This window comes from Chiloscyllium punctatum, chromosome 32 (genome assembly GCF_047496795.1).
Source record: "Chiloscyllium punctatum isolate Juve2018m chromosome 32, sChiPun1.3, whole genome shotgun sequence".
NCBI classification, from domain to species: domain Eukaryota; kingdom Metazoa; phylum Chordata; class Chondrichthyes; order Orectolobiformes; family Hemiscylliidae; genus Chiloscyllium; species Chiloscyllium punctatum.
In genome coordinates, this window is record NC_092770.1 from 66,809,066 (window position 1) to 66,825,906 (window position 16,841).

General features: G+C 40.5%; 1 protein-coding gene across 17 annotated transcripts in view; it reads right to left on the reverse strand.

The window, feature by feature from the left end:
• yaf2 (YY1 associated factor 2) overlaps positions 1 to 16,841 on the reverse strand; it is a 174,001-nt gene that overhangs the window by 78,422 nt on the left and 78,738 nt on the right. For 7 of the 17 annotated variants that reach the window (XM_072552584.1, XM_072552590.1, XM_072552580.1 and 4 more), the window contains one exon: positions 8,178 to 8,261. The exons of 7 other annotated variants lie outside the window; for them this stretch is intronic. In XM_072552584.1, coding sequence (XP_072408685.1) covers positions 8,178 to 8,261 — 84 coding nt within the window. Of the gene's footprint in view, positions 1 to 8,177; positions 8,262 to 10,131; positions 10,189 to 16,841 lie in introns of all 17 variants that reach the window. 3 more of the 17 variants (XM_072552583.1, XM_072552577.1, XM_072552573.1) reach the window with 1 other exon arrangement.

A 16,841-nucleotide genomic window follows, 5' to 3' on the forward strand; every position in this document is an offset into this window, starting at 1 on the left:
GGTGATCCTGAAAATGAGCCAATGGGATTGTCAATTTGATAAGTGGATGAAAAGAAAATCCAGCCATGGAGCAGCAAGTGAGCTTTACGACATTTGATGATAAGAGGCTAATGGCACAATAGATGATGACTGTAAAGAGTAGATAGAATATGTTAATCTTCAACCTTTCATTTTCTGTAAAGAAAGAATTCACATCACATGACACTTGAAGGCTTCAGAAAATCTACATCAATTCACATTGAATTGCTTTGCAGAATATAGCAATCTATTTATATACAGCAAGGTCTCACAAGCAACAAGGAGGAACTTGCATTTTTGTAGGACCTTTTGCCATCTTAGGATATCTCAAAGCATTTCAAAAAGTATAGTTACTACTGTAACAAAGAAAAGTCATTACAAATTGCACACAGAGCATAGTCCCTCAAACAGCAACAAAATAAATAAACTGGTAATCTATTCTTGTGGTTTTGGCCTAGAACAGCTAGGAAACTCTCTATACATTTGTTTAAATAGGATCATGAAATATTTTCCATTCACAGAAGATAGGAGATACAAGAGCAAGTTACTGCAGATGCTGGAATCTGTACTCAAATCAAAACATGCTGGAGATCACAGTGGAACAGGCAGCATCCATGGAGAGAAAGCAGGCTAGAGTCTAGATGACTCTTCATCAGAGCTCAAATTAGTCTGAGGTTCCATGGAAATAAACGGTACATTCAATGTAGAACTGGGTTGTCAGTCTAAATGATATATGTTCCGTGCCAAAGTACAGTTTGTACCCACAATCTGGCTTGGAGGTGCATGTGCTGCTGTTGAATGTGGGTTGGAGAAAGTGAGGACTGCAGATGCTGGAGATCAGAGCTGAAAATGTGTTGGAAAAGTGCAGCAGGTCAGGCAGCATCCAGGGAGCAGAAGAATCAAAGTTTCGGGCATGAGCCCTTTTTGCTGAGGAAGGAGATGTGGCTGTGGTAGCGAGTCTGTTTGAGAACGTGGCTGAAGAGCTTCTGGGCAGAGGAGATGACCTGGGGTGTGCAGTGAGAGAGGGACTCACTGAAATCCTTGTAGAGGGAGGAAGAGAGCTTCTTCAAGGAAGGCACCCTTGCAAGAGGATTCGCAGTCGGTTAAAATTTTCTAGGAGAAAGTGAGGACTGCAGATGCTGGAGATCAGAGCTGAAAATGTGTTGCTGGAAAAGCGCAGCAGGTCAGGCAGCATCCAAGGAGCAGGAGAATCGACGGTTCGGGCATGAGCTCTTATAGTTTGTGCTGCGGTAGGAAACTGGATCACACATTTATCACACAGATAATGGGAGAATGTGCAAACTCCACACACAGACAGTCACCCAAAGCTGGAATCGAACCCAAGTCCCTGGTGCTGTGAGGCAGCAGTGCTAACCACCGTGCTATCCTTTGGATGATAAAAGGATTGAATGTGGGTTATCGAATTTAAATTGTAGGCTAAAATCAAAACCAACTAATGCAAAGAACACAAGGATGGGAGCCTTCTGAGGAATCTGAAATACCTCAATTAAACGCATATGGCAATTAGAATATGTTAATGCCTTTAAGTATACAAAGTAGTCAGCTAGGTTTTGTCATATGCTCGTGATGGGGGATCAACCTGTTTGTGGGGCTGACTGTACTGTCAGAGTACCCAAAAGTCAAGTGAATTCATGCAACCTTATTCTCGTCACCACATCAATTCTAAACCACTGTAGAAGAATTCAACAAGCTAGAAACATCTCTGAAGGTGAACCTGAGACCCAGCTCCTTTAGTGGTTCTCAGAGGCAGCAATACATTTTTACTTTTATCACCGGACTTCCATCAATGTGTAAAGATAAAGTTTTGAACTTGTCAGTCCTTCCATCTTGTAAGAAACTAATCACCCTTGAATCTACATTTTCAATCACATCTTGTATTTTGCAAACATTTGCATTTTTAAAAAATATGGAACTATTCCAACCCAGCTAGTGACAAAGGAATGTTCAAAATTGAGCTGGTGAGAAACTTCTGCCACTTGACTTTCTAAGGCTGGAAATAGTCCAGAGGACAAAACAAAAATAAGCCCTCATGAGACAGGTCAGTTTTCAAAGTGGTGATCTGAGAAGGCTTGAAATATCTGGGTGAATGAGTCCACTTGCACCAGTAAGTTACCGATGATAAATTGCAGAAACTGGTATCCTTTATCTTAAAAAGAGAAACCTCACTCAATCCATTAACAATGTGATGAACGATTAAATGGCATTCAACATGAATATACTGTTTACTGTCCTGATTGCTGGGACTAACAGATTTAAAGTAATGACTCAAGCCCTCAAAAGGAAGGTCTAGCTGGGTGGTTTTTGATCAAATGTTCTTTCAGTTCTGCCGCATGCAGTTTTCTATTGGCCGAAGCTGTATATAGCCATGAGTAAGTGTTAAAATAAACTGCTGCATGGATGAAAAATAAGAAATGGATAACAAAAAACTAGAAGCTATAGTGGGAGACAGCATGCAATAGATGCCTGAGATCGACATCACCTTCTGTCATATCTCTCGCCCTATGGAAGTCCTTTTGCACTAGGCAACAACCAGTTGAACCAGAGTTTATATTTTTTGAAGTGATTGGTTAGCAAAATTGAATTTGCAGATCTCCCAAGAATATATGCAAGTTCAGAACTGGGACACAGTAACGTGGAGTAGTGGGACTGTAATCCAATAACCTGAAACCACCTAATCTTCAACTTCAGGAACTTTATGAGCTGTTCAACATCTCATATATTTTACATCTCAGAGGTATGCAGTGATGAGACTAGTTTGTGTGTGTGGGGGGGATAAGTGTGATTCACAGCGTTTAAAAAATCCACTCTATGCTTCAGTACTGGCTTTTGGCTCTTTCTATATAGCCTGGACATCCAGGCTAAACAATCAACACAGTGAATGTCAATAGTAAACAAACTCTTATAATCGAACACAGAACAATTGAATAGTACAACACTGACTTAATATTATTTCATTCAAAAGGAAACCACTCAAGGCTGCTTCCTTGAACTTTGGTTGAATGCTGTAGGTCTGCACAGCTGAGGTCTCAGAGCATAATGCCCAGTGACTACTTCAATTATTCATGATATGTAACATGAAATATAAACCAACAGGTTAAATATGCCCTTAAAAAGCAGACGCAGGATGACTGGGTTGCACAGCAGGTAAGCATGTGCCTTCTGCACAGTTGGGAAAAATCTCTAGTGGCCAGGAGCCTTCGGAAAATGAATGTGGGCTGTATCAAAGTTTCTAGGAACAAATTAGCAACCTCATGGAGGTCACAGGACGCTGGCTTGGGAAATGGAAACATCATGCTGATATATTGCACTTTTGTGGTTTGACATTCCAACATGATAGTGTGCTGGGTTTCACCTAGTATTAAATCTCATCTGCTTGTGAGTTGAAGGCTATTTTCCTGGGGGGATGTGGGAGGAAACAGTTAAATAAGTCCTCAAGTCAGAGCTTCAAAGTGATATACTCGCTGATGCAAGTTTGGAACTAGGTGAACTCCCAGATGGCACACTTGGTAATCTGACAGATAAATCAGACAGCTTTGAGGTGTCCCAGATTATTGTTGACATACAGCCTGGTTCACAAATGGAACCTGGAAATACAGATTTGTCATTGAGGATTTAGGATTCTTTCCAACCCTACTGGACAATTCCTTAACAGTTAAGATGTTTCTGACTGAATGAGCAAGAGGGAACTTAACAATGCTCTGTATTAGTACACTACACAGCTTTGGATTTACAAAAAATAAATATCCCCTTGAAAATGGACAAGCACCAGCCAAGTGTTTGGCTTTTATATCTTTGTCTCCCCTCTCTTTTACACACCACCTACCATCAAACTAATATTATGACTCACACAAGACCACGTTACAGTCCAACAGGTTTATTTGAAAGTACTAGCTTTTGGAAGTGTGTGTGTGAGTGAGTGAGTGAGTGAGTGAGTGAGTGAGTGAGTGAGTGAGTGAGTGAGTGAGTGTGAGTGAGTGAGTGTGTGTGAGTGAGTGAGTGAGTGTGTGTGTGAGTGTGTGTGTGAGTGAGTGTGTGAGTGAGTGTGTGAGTGAGTGAGTGTGTGAGTGAGTGAGTGAGTGAGTGAGTGTGTGTGAGTGAGTGAGTGAGTGTGTGTGTGAGTGTGTGTGTGAGTGAGTGAGTGAGTGAGTGAGTGAGTGTGTGAGTGAGTGAGTGAGTGTGAGTGAGTGTGTGAGTGAGTGAGTGAGTGAGTGAGTGAGTGAGTGAGTGAGTGAGTGAGTGTGTGAGTGAGTGAGTGAGTGAGTGAGTGAGTGAGTGAGTGAGTGTGTGAGTGTGTGTGTGTGTGTGTGTGTGTGTGTGTGTGTGTGTGTGAGAGAGTGTGTGTGAGAGTGAGTGTGTGAGTGTGTGAGTGTGTGAGTGTGAGAGTGAGAGAGTGAGAGAGTGAGAGAGTGAGAGAGTGAGTGAGTGAGTGAGAGAGTGAGAGAGTGAGAGAGTGAGAGAGTGAGTGTGAGTGTGTGTGTGTGTATATATACACACACACGTGCACGCTTATGCACTACAGGTGACCCCACTACACTGTACACACACTTACATGCTCATGCAGACCCTCTCTCATACGCACACACTTACATATCCCACACTCACACCTATGCACACACCCTCTGACAGGCTTATACTCCATCACACTCATACACACACTCTACCAAGCATGCACACATGCAAACATACACTCTCACACGCACACTGTCTCCTTCTTATACATGCACTCACATATATAAGTCTATGGGGTGAATTCGCATTTGCAAAATTGATAATTGCAGATACACTCCATTTTGATCAAAAAGCATACAATCTGCAGACAATCAATCCATCTAACATTTTATAAATTTATACTTTGGAAACAGAATTAGTCTGACTAAAGATTGGGATACAGACAGACTCTAACCTCACACTTTTAATGCATTGACTGAGCTGAGATGTCACTTTTGTTATAAAACATGAAGTTATCTCGAGAATGTGACTTGAAAGAAGCTCTGAGATTTATATATTAATGAATTGATATCTGCAACCCATTCTAAAAGATGAAAGACTTAACAGCAGTCAAGGTTTGTTCAATATATCATTTCAGTTGCGTGACACTGTGGTCTTTTGCTATAAATTCTGTGTCGCATGATCCTGCTCCACAGATACCTGAAGGAGCAGCACTCCAAAGCTAGTGCGTCTAAATAAACCTGTTGGACTATAACCTGGCATTGTGTGATTTTTAACTTTGTCCACCCCAAACAAACACCAGCACCTCCACATCATAATTTTATGACAATCACAGAAAAACATATCAACCTCTATTTCACCGTCACTAACTATGATGAGGTACATAAAAATCATAAAATGTAGCAATGTTTCATCTGCTTTACCTTTTCTCCAACAAATAAAAAAAAATCTATGCACACCGATTACTGCTGAACATTGTGTACTTGCAGAAAGCCCACCTCACCCCTTCCCAATTTTGAGAGCAAACATTTCTGTTGTTTATTTTATAATTACATCTAAAGTATACACAGGAGTGAAACACAACTCAAATCAAATTACAACAGAGCAATCACGTCAGACTTCGTTGGTTTGTGAAAAGAGTTTTAAAGAAAGGGTGAAGAGGAAGGCAGCAATTGATGGACTAGAACAAGTTCATTCATTAATCAAACAATGAAAGCAGTGGCTTATTTATGGAACTCAGTCTGCACAATTAATAGGTTAGCTTTGATAGTGTAACAATTACACTCTTTCAGTATTCTATGAATAAAGTCTCAAGTTATCGATAGTGAAGTAGGTACACTTAGACGTCTGTGAATGTCATTCAATTCCTGGCTATCCCTTAACCCATTACATCAGACAAGTAACATGAGGAAACAGGACCAGACCCCATTGAGTGTTTTCAGCATTTTCTGAAGTTAGGAAAAACATTTGGTTTATTTGTCCAACTGAAGTAATGTGGTCTGTCATAAATTTGCGAACAATACACAGGCATTTGAGATTCATCATTTTTGGTAGAATATTTTCAATTGGCAACTGTATTATATTTTGAAGTCAGCATCCCTTTGTTACACATCACATAACACAGGAATTTTGTGTATCTTTCTGTGCCATTATTAGTAAATAATGTGTATCAAACTTTACTGTCAGCTGTAAAGAAAAAAACATGGTCTTGTTAATAAGCTTGAACTTAAGGGCACAGTGACAATTTAGAGGCAGTCATCATCTCTTTGTTCAAACACTTGATATGGTTTCCTCATTACTTTACCATCTGCCTACATATCTCAAGACTTATTAGCTGGCATTTTGCAAACATGGAAGGAATATGTAACTGCCTTATGCTCTCTGCTGCTGCAACCCTCCCCAAAGCAACATCCCACAGGCCTCATGTCAATTTTAAAGATGAAGACTCTCCATATAGTGAGGCTGCCTTCACCTCTGTGTATGTTTGAAGTTGTCCCACCTAATCCTTCTCTAGATTAGATTACTTACATTAGATTACTTACAGTGTGGAAACAGGCCCTTCGGCCCAACAAGTCCACACCAACCCGCCGAAGTGCAACCCACCCATACCCCTACATTTACCCCTTACCTAACACTACGGGCAATTTAGCATGGCCAATTCACCTGAACTGCACATCTTTGGACTGTGGGAGGAAACCGGAGCACCCGGAGGAAACCCACGCAGACATGGGGAGAACGTGCAAACTCCACACAGTCGCCTGAGGCGGGAACTCTCCTCAACATCAACTCCAACAGCCACAGCTGCTGCAGCTTTCTGGAGAAAAGCAGTGAAAATCTCAAAGTGCAGCAATCTTACATTTCAGAACACCAGTTAGCAACACATTGCAGAGATACCAGGTACTGAAGAGTCACTGCCATGTGGTGAATTTGGTTCAAAATCAAAAACGTGCACAGAATTTGGTAGCCTAATCTTCAGGGAAGGAAATCTGCCATCCTCACCTGGTGCGGCCTACATGTGACTCCAGATCCACAGTAATGTAGAGGACTTTTAATTGCCTTCTTGGCAATTAGGCATGGGCAACGAATGCTGGCCTAGCCAGCAATGCCCACATCCTGTGAATGCATATGAATAAAATGTGATAATGATGAAGCTTCTAGAATAGAGTAAATGATAAATCAATTAAACTGGTAACATCTGCCTCCACAACTAATTCGGAAAGACAAAGGCAAATATTACATATGTTGGCAATCTGAAGGAATAAAACCAGAAAATGCTAAAAATAGGCAGAATCTGATAGAGAGAGAAAAACCAACTTCATGATGACCTATCAATAGAACTGGAAAACACTAGAGATAGACAGCTTTTAACTAATAATGGAGTCGGGAAAAGAAAAAGGGGAGGACAGCAAAGAACAAAACAGAGATTTACATGGAACATGGAGAGTAGGTCTGGTTCCATGACAACTGGGATGGTCATTGTATAAGGCAACAGGAGGTGATAAAGGGACAAGTATGAAAACAACTATACATTCACAAGGAGTGTAAGTTATTCCACAGTGTGCAGCTCTAATCTCTGTAAGTTTGTTCATATCTGGTGTTTTTCAGCCGTGACGACAGGGTTCAAGTCGACTATTTTGTCTCCATACAAACGCTACCAGACCCCATTGAGCTTTACCGGCATTTTCGGAAGTTAGGAAATGATGCTCCACTCATCGAGAGGAGGTAATATGGTCCACCATAAATGTGTGACCAATACAGAGATATACAAGATTCAATATCATTGGTGGAATTTACACTTGGCAATTTTCTGTATTTTTAAGCCAGTTTCACGTTATTACACATCACATAACACGGAAATTTGGTGGTGGTGAATCTTTCTATTTCACCGCAGTCAAAGTTTGATGTGCATGCGCAATTTTAAAATGTGATTTAAAAGCATTTCCACAATTAAGAAAAATAACAAGCCTTAAGTGCTTTCTGCTGCAGCTCATTAGCTACAGAAATAACTTGCATCTTCTATTAAAATCTCTTAATTAATGAACTCACTTAACTATAGAAGCAGTTAAACAGAGAAAATAAGCAAGCAATAAAGCTGAATTGGCTTACAGAAACTGGTTTGGACATGCTACGATAGGAATGGCATGAGCCCTTCCACTGCACTGCACTGTTGTGGTTTGTCAAATACTCACATGCTGCTTGGGTTGGATCTTGTAGGTCGTCCTGGGTGGCTTTTCGAAGTGGTGATGCTGACCGGTGGCTTTCCTTGGGACGGGCTAATGGGGAAAGGGTGTAAGTAATGAGGCAGAGAGAAGTATTTGATAGCTTTACTGCATTTGCTGGCCCATGACTGACTTCTGCCAGAATTGTGGAGCCACTCATCAAAATTCAACATGCAAAGAATAAAATAAAAACCTTACTGGGAACATGACGGATCATGCCTGAAAACTGATGTGTTGCAACTTGGGTATGTTTCCATGGCTACAGTGATTGAATAAAGGGATTCAATAAGCATTCAATTTATAAATGTCTTTTAATGTGCAAAAGTGCTGCACCAGAATGCTTACAAAAGTTGAATGGAAAATGAACAGGTTCTCTTTCTGTGTTGAATGCACTTACTATAAAATTTCTGTTCAGTTGTTCACCGCACTATATTACCACTGACGGTCTAGAGTCATTTTAAACTGTTAGTGAATCTTATGATTCAATCGAAGGAACACAAATAATTCAAAGTAAATCCTGACAGGACTTTCAAACTAATGTTGCATGCAAGCATACAAAATTCCAAAACAGATATTACAAATAAATGTATGAACCAAGTACAATTAAATGCAAAGTTTTGATATTTTAAAAAACTTAATTCTCAGAATGGAAGCAGTAATGGACGTATATACATCAATGCAAATGATTCTTCAGCTTAGTGCCTAAATATAGCAAAAGGAATGATAGTAACTGGGCCAGCCAGACCCCATCTGTGACACCGAGATCACTGATTCTAGTGGGGCATTCTGGGTGCTACAATTGGTCTTCAGTTGTGGGGACTGTACCTCAGGAAAGACATTTTGGGCATTAGAAAAGTAGCAGCATGGATTGATCATAATTATACAGAAGATGAATGGCTAATCTGTAAGAATTTGTAGGCTTGCATTTTCTGGAATATACATGGAATGATCTATGTGAGGTGTTCAGGAATTGAAGAATTAAAAAAAGAGATAGAGGAAAGAGATATGGGCAGCACGGTGGCAATGGGCGGCACAGTGGTAAAGTGGTTAGCACTGCTGCCTCACAGCGCCAGAGACCCGGGTTCAATTCCCGCCTCAGGTGATTGACTGTATGGAGTTTGCCCGTTCTCCCCGTGTCTGCGTGGGTTTCCTCCGGGTGCTCCGGTTTCCTCCCACAGTCCAAAGATGTGCAGGTCAGGTGAATTGGCCATGCTAAATTGTTCGTAGTGTTAGGTAAGGGGTAAATGTAGGGGTATGGGTGGGTTGCGCTTCAGTGGGTCAGTGTGGACTTGTTGGGCCGAAGGGCCTGTTTCCACACTGTAAAGTAATCTAATTTAATAAGGAAAGGTATTTCCTTTCTGAATTTTTCTGGGGGCAAACCCCAGAACAGCACGTCATGAATTTGACATTAGTCAGTTGTTTAGAGGTGAAATCAGATAGCACTTTTTCATTGAAAGTTTGAAGGAGTATTTCCTCTTTGAAAAAGCTGGTGTGCCTAGGAATTGAACATTTCAAAACTGCGATTGGTAGTTTTTCATTAGGCAAGTACGTTCAAGGATATGGAGCCAAGGTGAGAAGTGATTTACAAGAATGGTCCCAGGAATGAACCAAAGTCAGTCAATAAAAACAAGAGACAGTTCAAACAAGATCTAATTAAATGACATATTAGGCTTTAGGGACTGAATGGCTTACCTCTGATGATACAGAGCTGCAGGGATAAAGCACAAAGGGATAACAAGACAGTGATTCCCAATCATAGCTTTCCACTGATAAAAGTTTGAATACGCATGCATAGAGATTGTAGGCCTTGATTTGGCGTTGTTGTGGGGAAGGCACTTTGTAGTCAACTAGGTTACCAATAGCATAACACCCTGTTCCAGATACTAGCACTCTCCTGCTCTTCACTGTTCCCACACTGACTCACATTAAGAAAGGACTAGCAAATCCGGTAAAGGGAAATCCCAAAATCTTCTGTTGGCATCTAAAAAAAAGTTAAAGGAGTAGAGTTGATTAGAGACCAATATTTAGTTGAGTTCCTCAGTGGTCCACACTGGAACCCTTGTCTTTCCTGATATGTATTACATTAATAATCTTGATCTCAGTGTGCAGGGGACAATTTCAAAAATTGCAGATGACGTGAACCTTGAATAGAATTATAAACTGTGTGGAAGATAACGTGGAAGTCCAAAAAGACTCTGACAGGTTGGAGTGGACAGATAGGTAGTATGTAGAGACTATGAAGTGGCACACATGGTAGGAACAATACTTAAAGACAAAACAAAATAGGAGGTACAATTCTAAAGGGGGTACATGCTTAGGAGGACCTGGGTGTACATATACAGGTGGGGAGATATTAATAAAGCATACAGTGTTCTTGATTTTACGAATAGGGGTGCAGAGTATAAGAGCAAGTGGTGATCTTAGAATCCCTATCATGTAGAAGTAGGCCATTTGGCCCATCGAGTCCACAGCGGCCCTCCAAAGAGCAGCCCACTCAACCTTGCCCCCTACCTTATCCCCGTAACCCTGCATTTCCTATAGCTAACCCATCTAGCCTGCATATCCATGGACACGATTGACAATTTAGCATGGCTAAACTATATAACACATACACCTCTGGACTGTGGGAGTATGCGGGAGCACCTGGAAGAAACACACACAGACCATGGGGAGAATGTGCAAACTCTACACAGACAGTCGACCAAGGCTAGAATTGAGCCTGGGTCCCTGGAGCTGTGAGGCAGAGTGCTAATCACTGAGCTACCATGCTGCCATGATGTTGAACTTGTATAAGACACTTGTTAGACCTCGTGCAGTTGTGGCACCACATTATAGGAAGATGCGAATGCACTGGAGACAATGCAGAAGCAATTCACAAGAAAGGTACCAGGAATAAGTACCTTTAATTATGAGGATAGATTGAAGAAATTGCCATTGTTCTCCTGAGAGAGATGGTGGCTGAAGAGAGATTTGATAGACATTTTCAAAATCAGCATTAGGCTGGATAGAGAGAAGCTGTTTCCACTCATAAAAGAAGCAAGAACCAGAGGGCACAGTTTTAAAGTGATGTCCAAAAGCAGCAAGGGTAATGTGAGAAAAACTTTTTCTCACGAGTAGTTAGAGCAAGGAGTGTACTGTATGGAAGTGTGGTGGAGGCGGGTTCAACGGAGGCATTTAAGAGGGCAATGGGTGATTACTTTGATAGAAATATTGCGCAAGAGTGTGGTGGGAATGGAGAAGATTGGCACTAGGTAATGATTTTCATTTGAAGAGCCAGTGCAAGCACAGCTAGCCAAATGGCCCCCTTCTGTGCTATAATGATTTGGTGGCATTGATGTTGCATGGGTAATGGTTCGCAACCAGGTAAATGTTAAAGCTGCTTTAAGCTCCACTGGAGAAGAGGCAGGAGAACCTGATGGAGACATGCTAGTCTCTGGCTCCTGCTAGTCTTAATAATAGTTAGGCAATGTAAATAGTGAGTTTTGAGAAGATTTGTAGCTCAGGTTGAGGTTCTGGATGTAGGTTTGTTCGCTGAGCTGGAAGGTTCATTTTCAGATGTTTCGTCACCATACTAGGTAACATTTTCAGTGAGCTTCCGGACGAAGCGCTGCAGATGTTTCCTGCTTTCTATTCATATGTTTGGGTTTCCTTGGGTTGGTTACCACCTCCTGAGAAAAAGACAGGTAATGACATTGCCATAGGAAATGACATCACCACAGGAAATGACATCACCAACCCAAGGAAACTCAAACATATAAATAGAAAGCAGGAAACATCAGCAGTGCTTCGTCTGGAGGCTCATTGAAGATGTTACCTAGTATGGTGACAAAACATCTGAAAATGAACCTTCCAGCTCTGCAAGCAAACTTACACCCACAATGTAAATAATATCTATTGCTATCAGGCAAGAAACTGTGTGTAAGAAAGATTCCTCTGCTAATTCAGATTTACGAGTGATTTCTCCTCTATTACTATTGATTAGATAAGCACGGACTCATTACAGAAAGGAAAACTGGCAACGTCACTATGTCAACTACAAGCCACCAATGTTTGATAATGACAACATAAGACAATTGGAACTTTCAATCCAGGCCAAAGGAGAAATTGGATGATACAACAATGCATGAATCCTGTTCACAATCACTTCCAGAAGCATTTTCAGATCAGCAAATATTGACAATTTTATATCTATACCATCCATAGTATTACATGAAAATCACAAAGTGAAATCAGACTCAAACTCATCCATGATATTTATTCTTCACACAACCAAAGGTGTGCAACCCATCGGCCTCCCATATCTGTTCATGTCAATAGCATCACCATAGTCGCAACTGTACAAAAATTTCATTTTAAAGCTCTTCAATATTTAATGGTCATACCTTTACCATTATACCTCCTCCTCTGTTGTCTTTATACAAACCAGTGCAAACATTAAACCAGTTTAGCTGTGAAGATTAAAACATTGCTCTTGCAGTCCTTTATGAAGTAAGCACTCTGATCTTTTCTATATAAATATTTAGGGGAGCGTTTTAATAAAACATTTTTTGTACAGACAAAAAAGTCATTTATATACAATAAGAGGCACCCCAGTGTATTTGTTCTTTTGCAGCTGAGCCATCTCCATCAATAATGCACGAACTGAAGTTCCACTTTACAAGTGTAATTGGCCTCCTTCATTTTAATCTTGTTTTCATCAACTGCCAAAATCTATTTACATTTAAATGATCATTGGAGAAAACATCAAGTCTTGCTACATATTCAGTGACTCTTCTTTTGAAAAGCACTCATTAAAAGTCAAAAAAAGTCAGTGGTTAGGAACAACACCTCAACAACTTCTACTGCTCAGCAATAAAGTACAACAAAATTAGGTATTGTTAAATGTTGTCTCTATTCTGTTCTGACAAACTCTCCCACTCTAAACTTCAAAAAGAGCATAATCTGTCATATGATGGCAAACGTGTTTGCTTCTCACACAATCATTATTAGAGTCAGAGTGAAATAAATTGTTCAACGTGAACCTTTTTGTCAAACTATGAACAGTATACACTACAAACTGGTGAATATGACAAGTTTACTTGCACTTCATTGCTCTGACCACATGGAAATCCAAAGCAACACATCCCATTCCTTCATCCATGGTATCCAGAGAGCACCTGCTATCATCTAATATGGTCTGAAGAAATGCTGGAACAAATCAAATGAGGGAACAAGTGATGGATATGTTAATTAAGGGTTAATTGGGTGTGAACTAATTGTTGGAATATATTCTAATCCATATGTTTTCACCTTTCTCTGAATCTATCCTCCTCCAGCCCAACAGTCTTTCAAGCTCTGTCACACTCCGCTCTGGCCTCTTGTATCACTTGTAAAGCTCTAAACTCAAGAATTCCCTTCCAAAACCCATTGTGGCATCTAGTCTCACTTCTTGTTTAAGATACTGCCTATACGATCGAGCATCTTGTCACCTGCACTAACATCTCATTCTTTGATTGTGTCAACTCTTATCTCGTTACTCTCCTTGCAGCTCTTTGGGACATTATGTCACATTAAATACCCAATAAAAATGCAAGTTCTGGTGCACACTGAAGCATACATGGTCACAGTGTAAGCATTTCGCAGGGATGGGTCCCTCTGGGACACCCTATTCCATTTTATAAGCACAAACACCATCCACCCTCCCTACAGTACTTTCTCACATAACTGCAGGATGTGCAACACCTGCCCCTTCACTTCCTCCCTGCTCAACATTCAAGAGCCTAAACAGTCTTTTCAGATGAAGCAGCATTTCATCTGTACCTCCTCCAATCTTGTGTATTGTATCCACTGGACACAATGCAACCTACTCTACATTGGAGAAACCAAACACCGACTGAGTGACTGCTTTGGGGAAATCCTCCGTCTGTGCACAAGTATGACTCTGACTTTCCCCCAGCTGGTCATTTTAACATAACGTCCTGCTCGCATGCCCACTTGTCTGTCCTGGGCATGCGGCAATAGTCCAGTGAATCACGGTGTAAAATGGAGGAATAACATCTCACCTTCAGATTAGGCACTTTACAGCCTTCCAGAATTGAGTTCAACACCTTCACATTGTGAAGCAACTCCCCATTTTTTTCCCTTTTGTTTAGCTTATTCCTTTCTATTATCATGTCCTCTCTCCCCTCCCTCCATCCCAGTGGGACTGTCTGTCCTTTCAAATTTGGCAGGAGGCACACCATCGTTCTGCCATTCCCACATTCTGATCACTTAATCTGAACTATCAACATCTCTTCTCCACCAGCACCCTACAGCCACTACAACCTCCCCAAATTATAGCACAGTTCAGTTCATCTAGGCACGAAAAGTTAGCTTGCTGTCTCTCCGTGGATGATGTTTGACCTGCTGTGATCTCCAGCATTTGCTGTTTTCAGTACTGTCTAAGTATATTTGGGTAAAAGTAAATGATTATAAATTCAATATATAATAGAATCGATGCAAGCTTTGCGTGTCTAATTAGCATTAGAATAGAATTAAGTTTCAATTCATGAAATAAAACAAACTGGTGAATAAACGGTATGCTTTTGAAGCTTTTCATTTTGTGCTAATCAAGACAGATGCAAGAAAATTCAAATGGGCCAACAATTTATACTTCATGAGAAAAGGGAACTGATAGGCAAGTTAACTCTGATTGGTCAAGTGTTGTATGCAGAATGGGCCATGAAGCTGCAGCCCTCACTAACAACACCTCTCACTTGCATTTGGCAGAAGGTACAGATGTTCATATTCAAGGCCCTAAACTGTACAGAAACAACTTCAACACCATTCAACAACCAAATCATAATAGCACTGCGCTTTATCTTGACTGAAACAAAACTACTGGAAACAATGACTCAAATTCAGATTTACAATTAGTTTTACCATGATGTGAGAATGGAAAATTGCTTTTAACACTTAAAAAAAGAACAGGGATAACAAAAAGGTCCAGTGGTCAAATAAAGTCAGAGAGCATAAAGATAAATTAATTAATATCCATTTTTTAAAAAAGTAAATAATTTAAAATGTTGATGCAGTCTTCAAAACAACAAGTTGGATACCTACTTTGCCTCAGTTTTTATTGAAGATGGTAATGGAAAAATGAGTTTAAAAAGGTAACTACAATTGGGATAGAATGGGAGAAAGTAATTGAAAGGCTATAAAACTAGAATCAGTCAAAATTCCAGGTTCAGCTCATAACAAACTCATGACTGGGTCGGGTACAGCAGAGGCAAAATTACTTTGAAGATGGGATAGTATCAGAGGGCTTGTGCACAGGTAATGTAGTTCCTCTATACAAAAATGGAGAAGCAACATCAAGTGTAAATTATTAGTTTAACGGCTTAACATCAGGAATGATATAGAAATCCATATTAGCAGTGAAAAAAAATGGAGGAACAGAAAGTATCATACAATACTATGCATAAGACAAAATCATTCTTAATCAAACTGAATTTTTAAAAAAGATGATACAAAGAATAAATAGGATAATGCAGTAAATAGTATGTATCTGTTTTTCAAAACGTTTGACATTTTTAATTAAATAAATGGAATAACATTGGTTACAAGGCACAAAAACAGGTCATTTTCTGCAACTCATCCATGCTGATTCTTCCCTTCAGCCTCCCCCCATCTTTCCTCACCCGTATCTACCCTATTATAGCCTTTTCCCTCCTTTATTTGTTTAGTTTCTCCTAAACGGCACCTATACTATTCACATCAAGTACACCATTTGGCAGCATGTTCACATTCTTTTGAGTAAAGAAGTCTTCTATTGGACTTCCCATCGACTATCTTGTATTGACAACCCCTAGTTATATTCTTTCCTACATTAGATTAGATTAGATTACTTACAGTGTGGAAACAGGCTCTTCGACCCAACAAGTCCACACCGACCCCCCGAAGCACAACCCACCCAGACTTATTCCCCTACAACTACCACTTCACCTAACACTATGGGCAATTTAGCATGACCAATTCACCTAACCTGCAGAGTTTTGGATTGTGGGAGGAAACCTGACCATCCGGAGGAAACCCACGCAGACACGGGGAGAATGTGCAAACTCCACACGGTCAGTCGCCTGAGGCGGGAATTGAACTCGGGTCTCTGGCGCTGTGAGGCAGCAGTGCTAACCACTGTGCCACCACTGGGAAACATTTTCTCGGTTTTACATTGTTTTAAGTGGCTAAGGCAAAGAAGTTAGATGCTTTCAAAAAGAGACAAGAATATCACAGGAAACTCCATATCGTTAGCACCCAAAATCCAGCAACTTTCGTACAGAAACTGTGCCTGGTTTTGGCTTTTCCTGAGTTTTGTAATCCACTCCTTTGCATAGCGGTCTCGGCAGCACATTCTGTACTGATCATGAATGTCATAAAAATAACTAGGTCACAGGGAACGCTTGAATGCTGCAACTCCTCCTAACCACTTCGGACAAGGAACTTGTACATAAAAGCTAGATTAGGCAGGTTTTTAAAAAATCTTAGTGAAGTGGTTCTTAAAGGAAAGAGTGCATTTGCCTAAACCGTAAAAATGGGGACAGAGATAGGTGGCTGAATTCTGAAAACGTTCAGAAATGTTGCAACTGGGGTATTCCTGCCAGTGAAACAGTCAGTCAT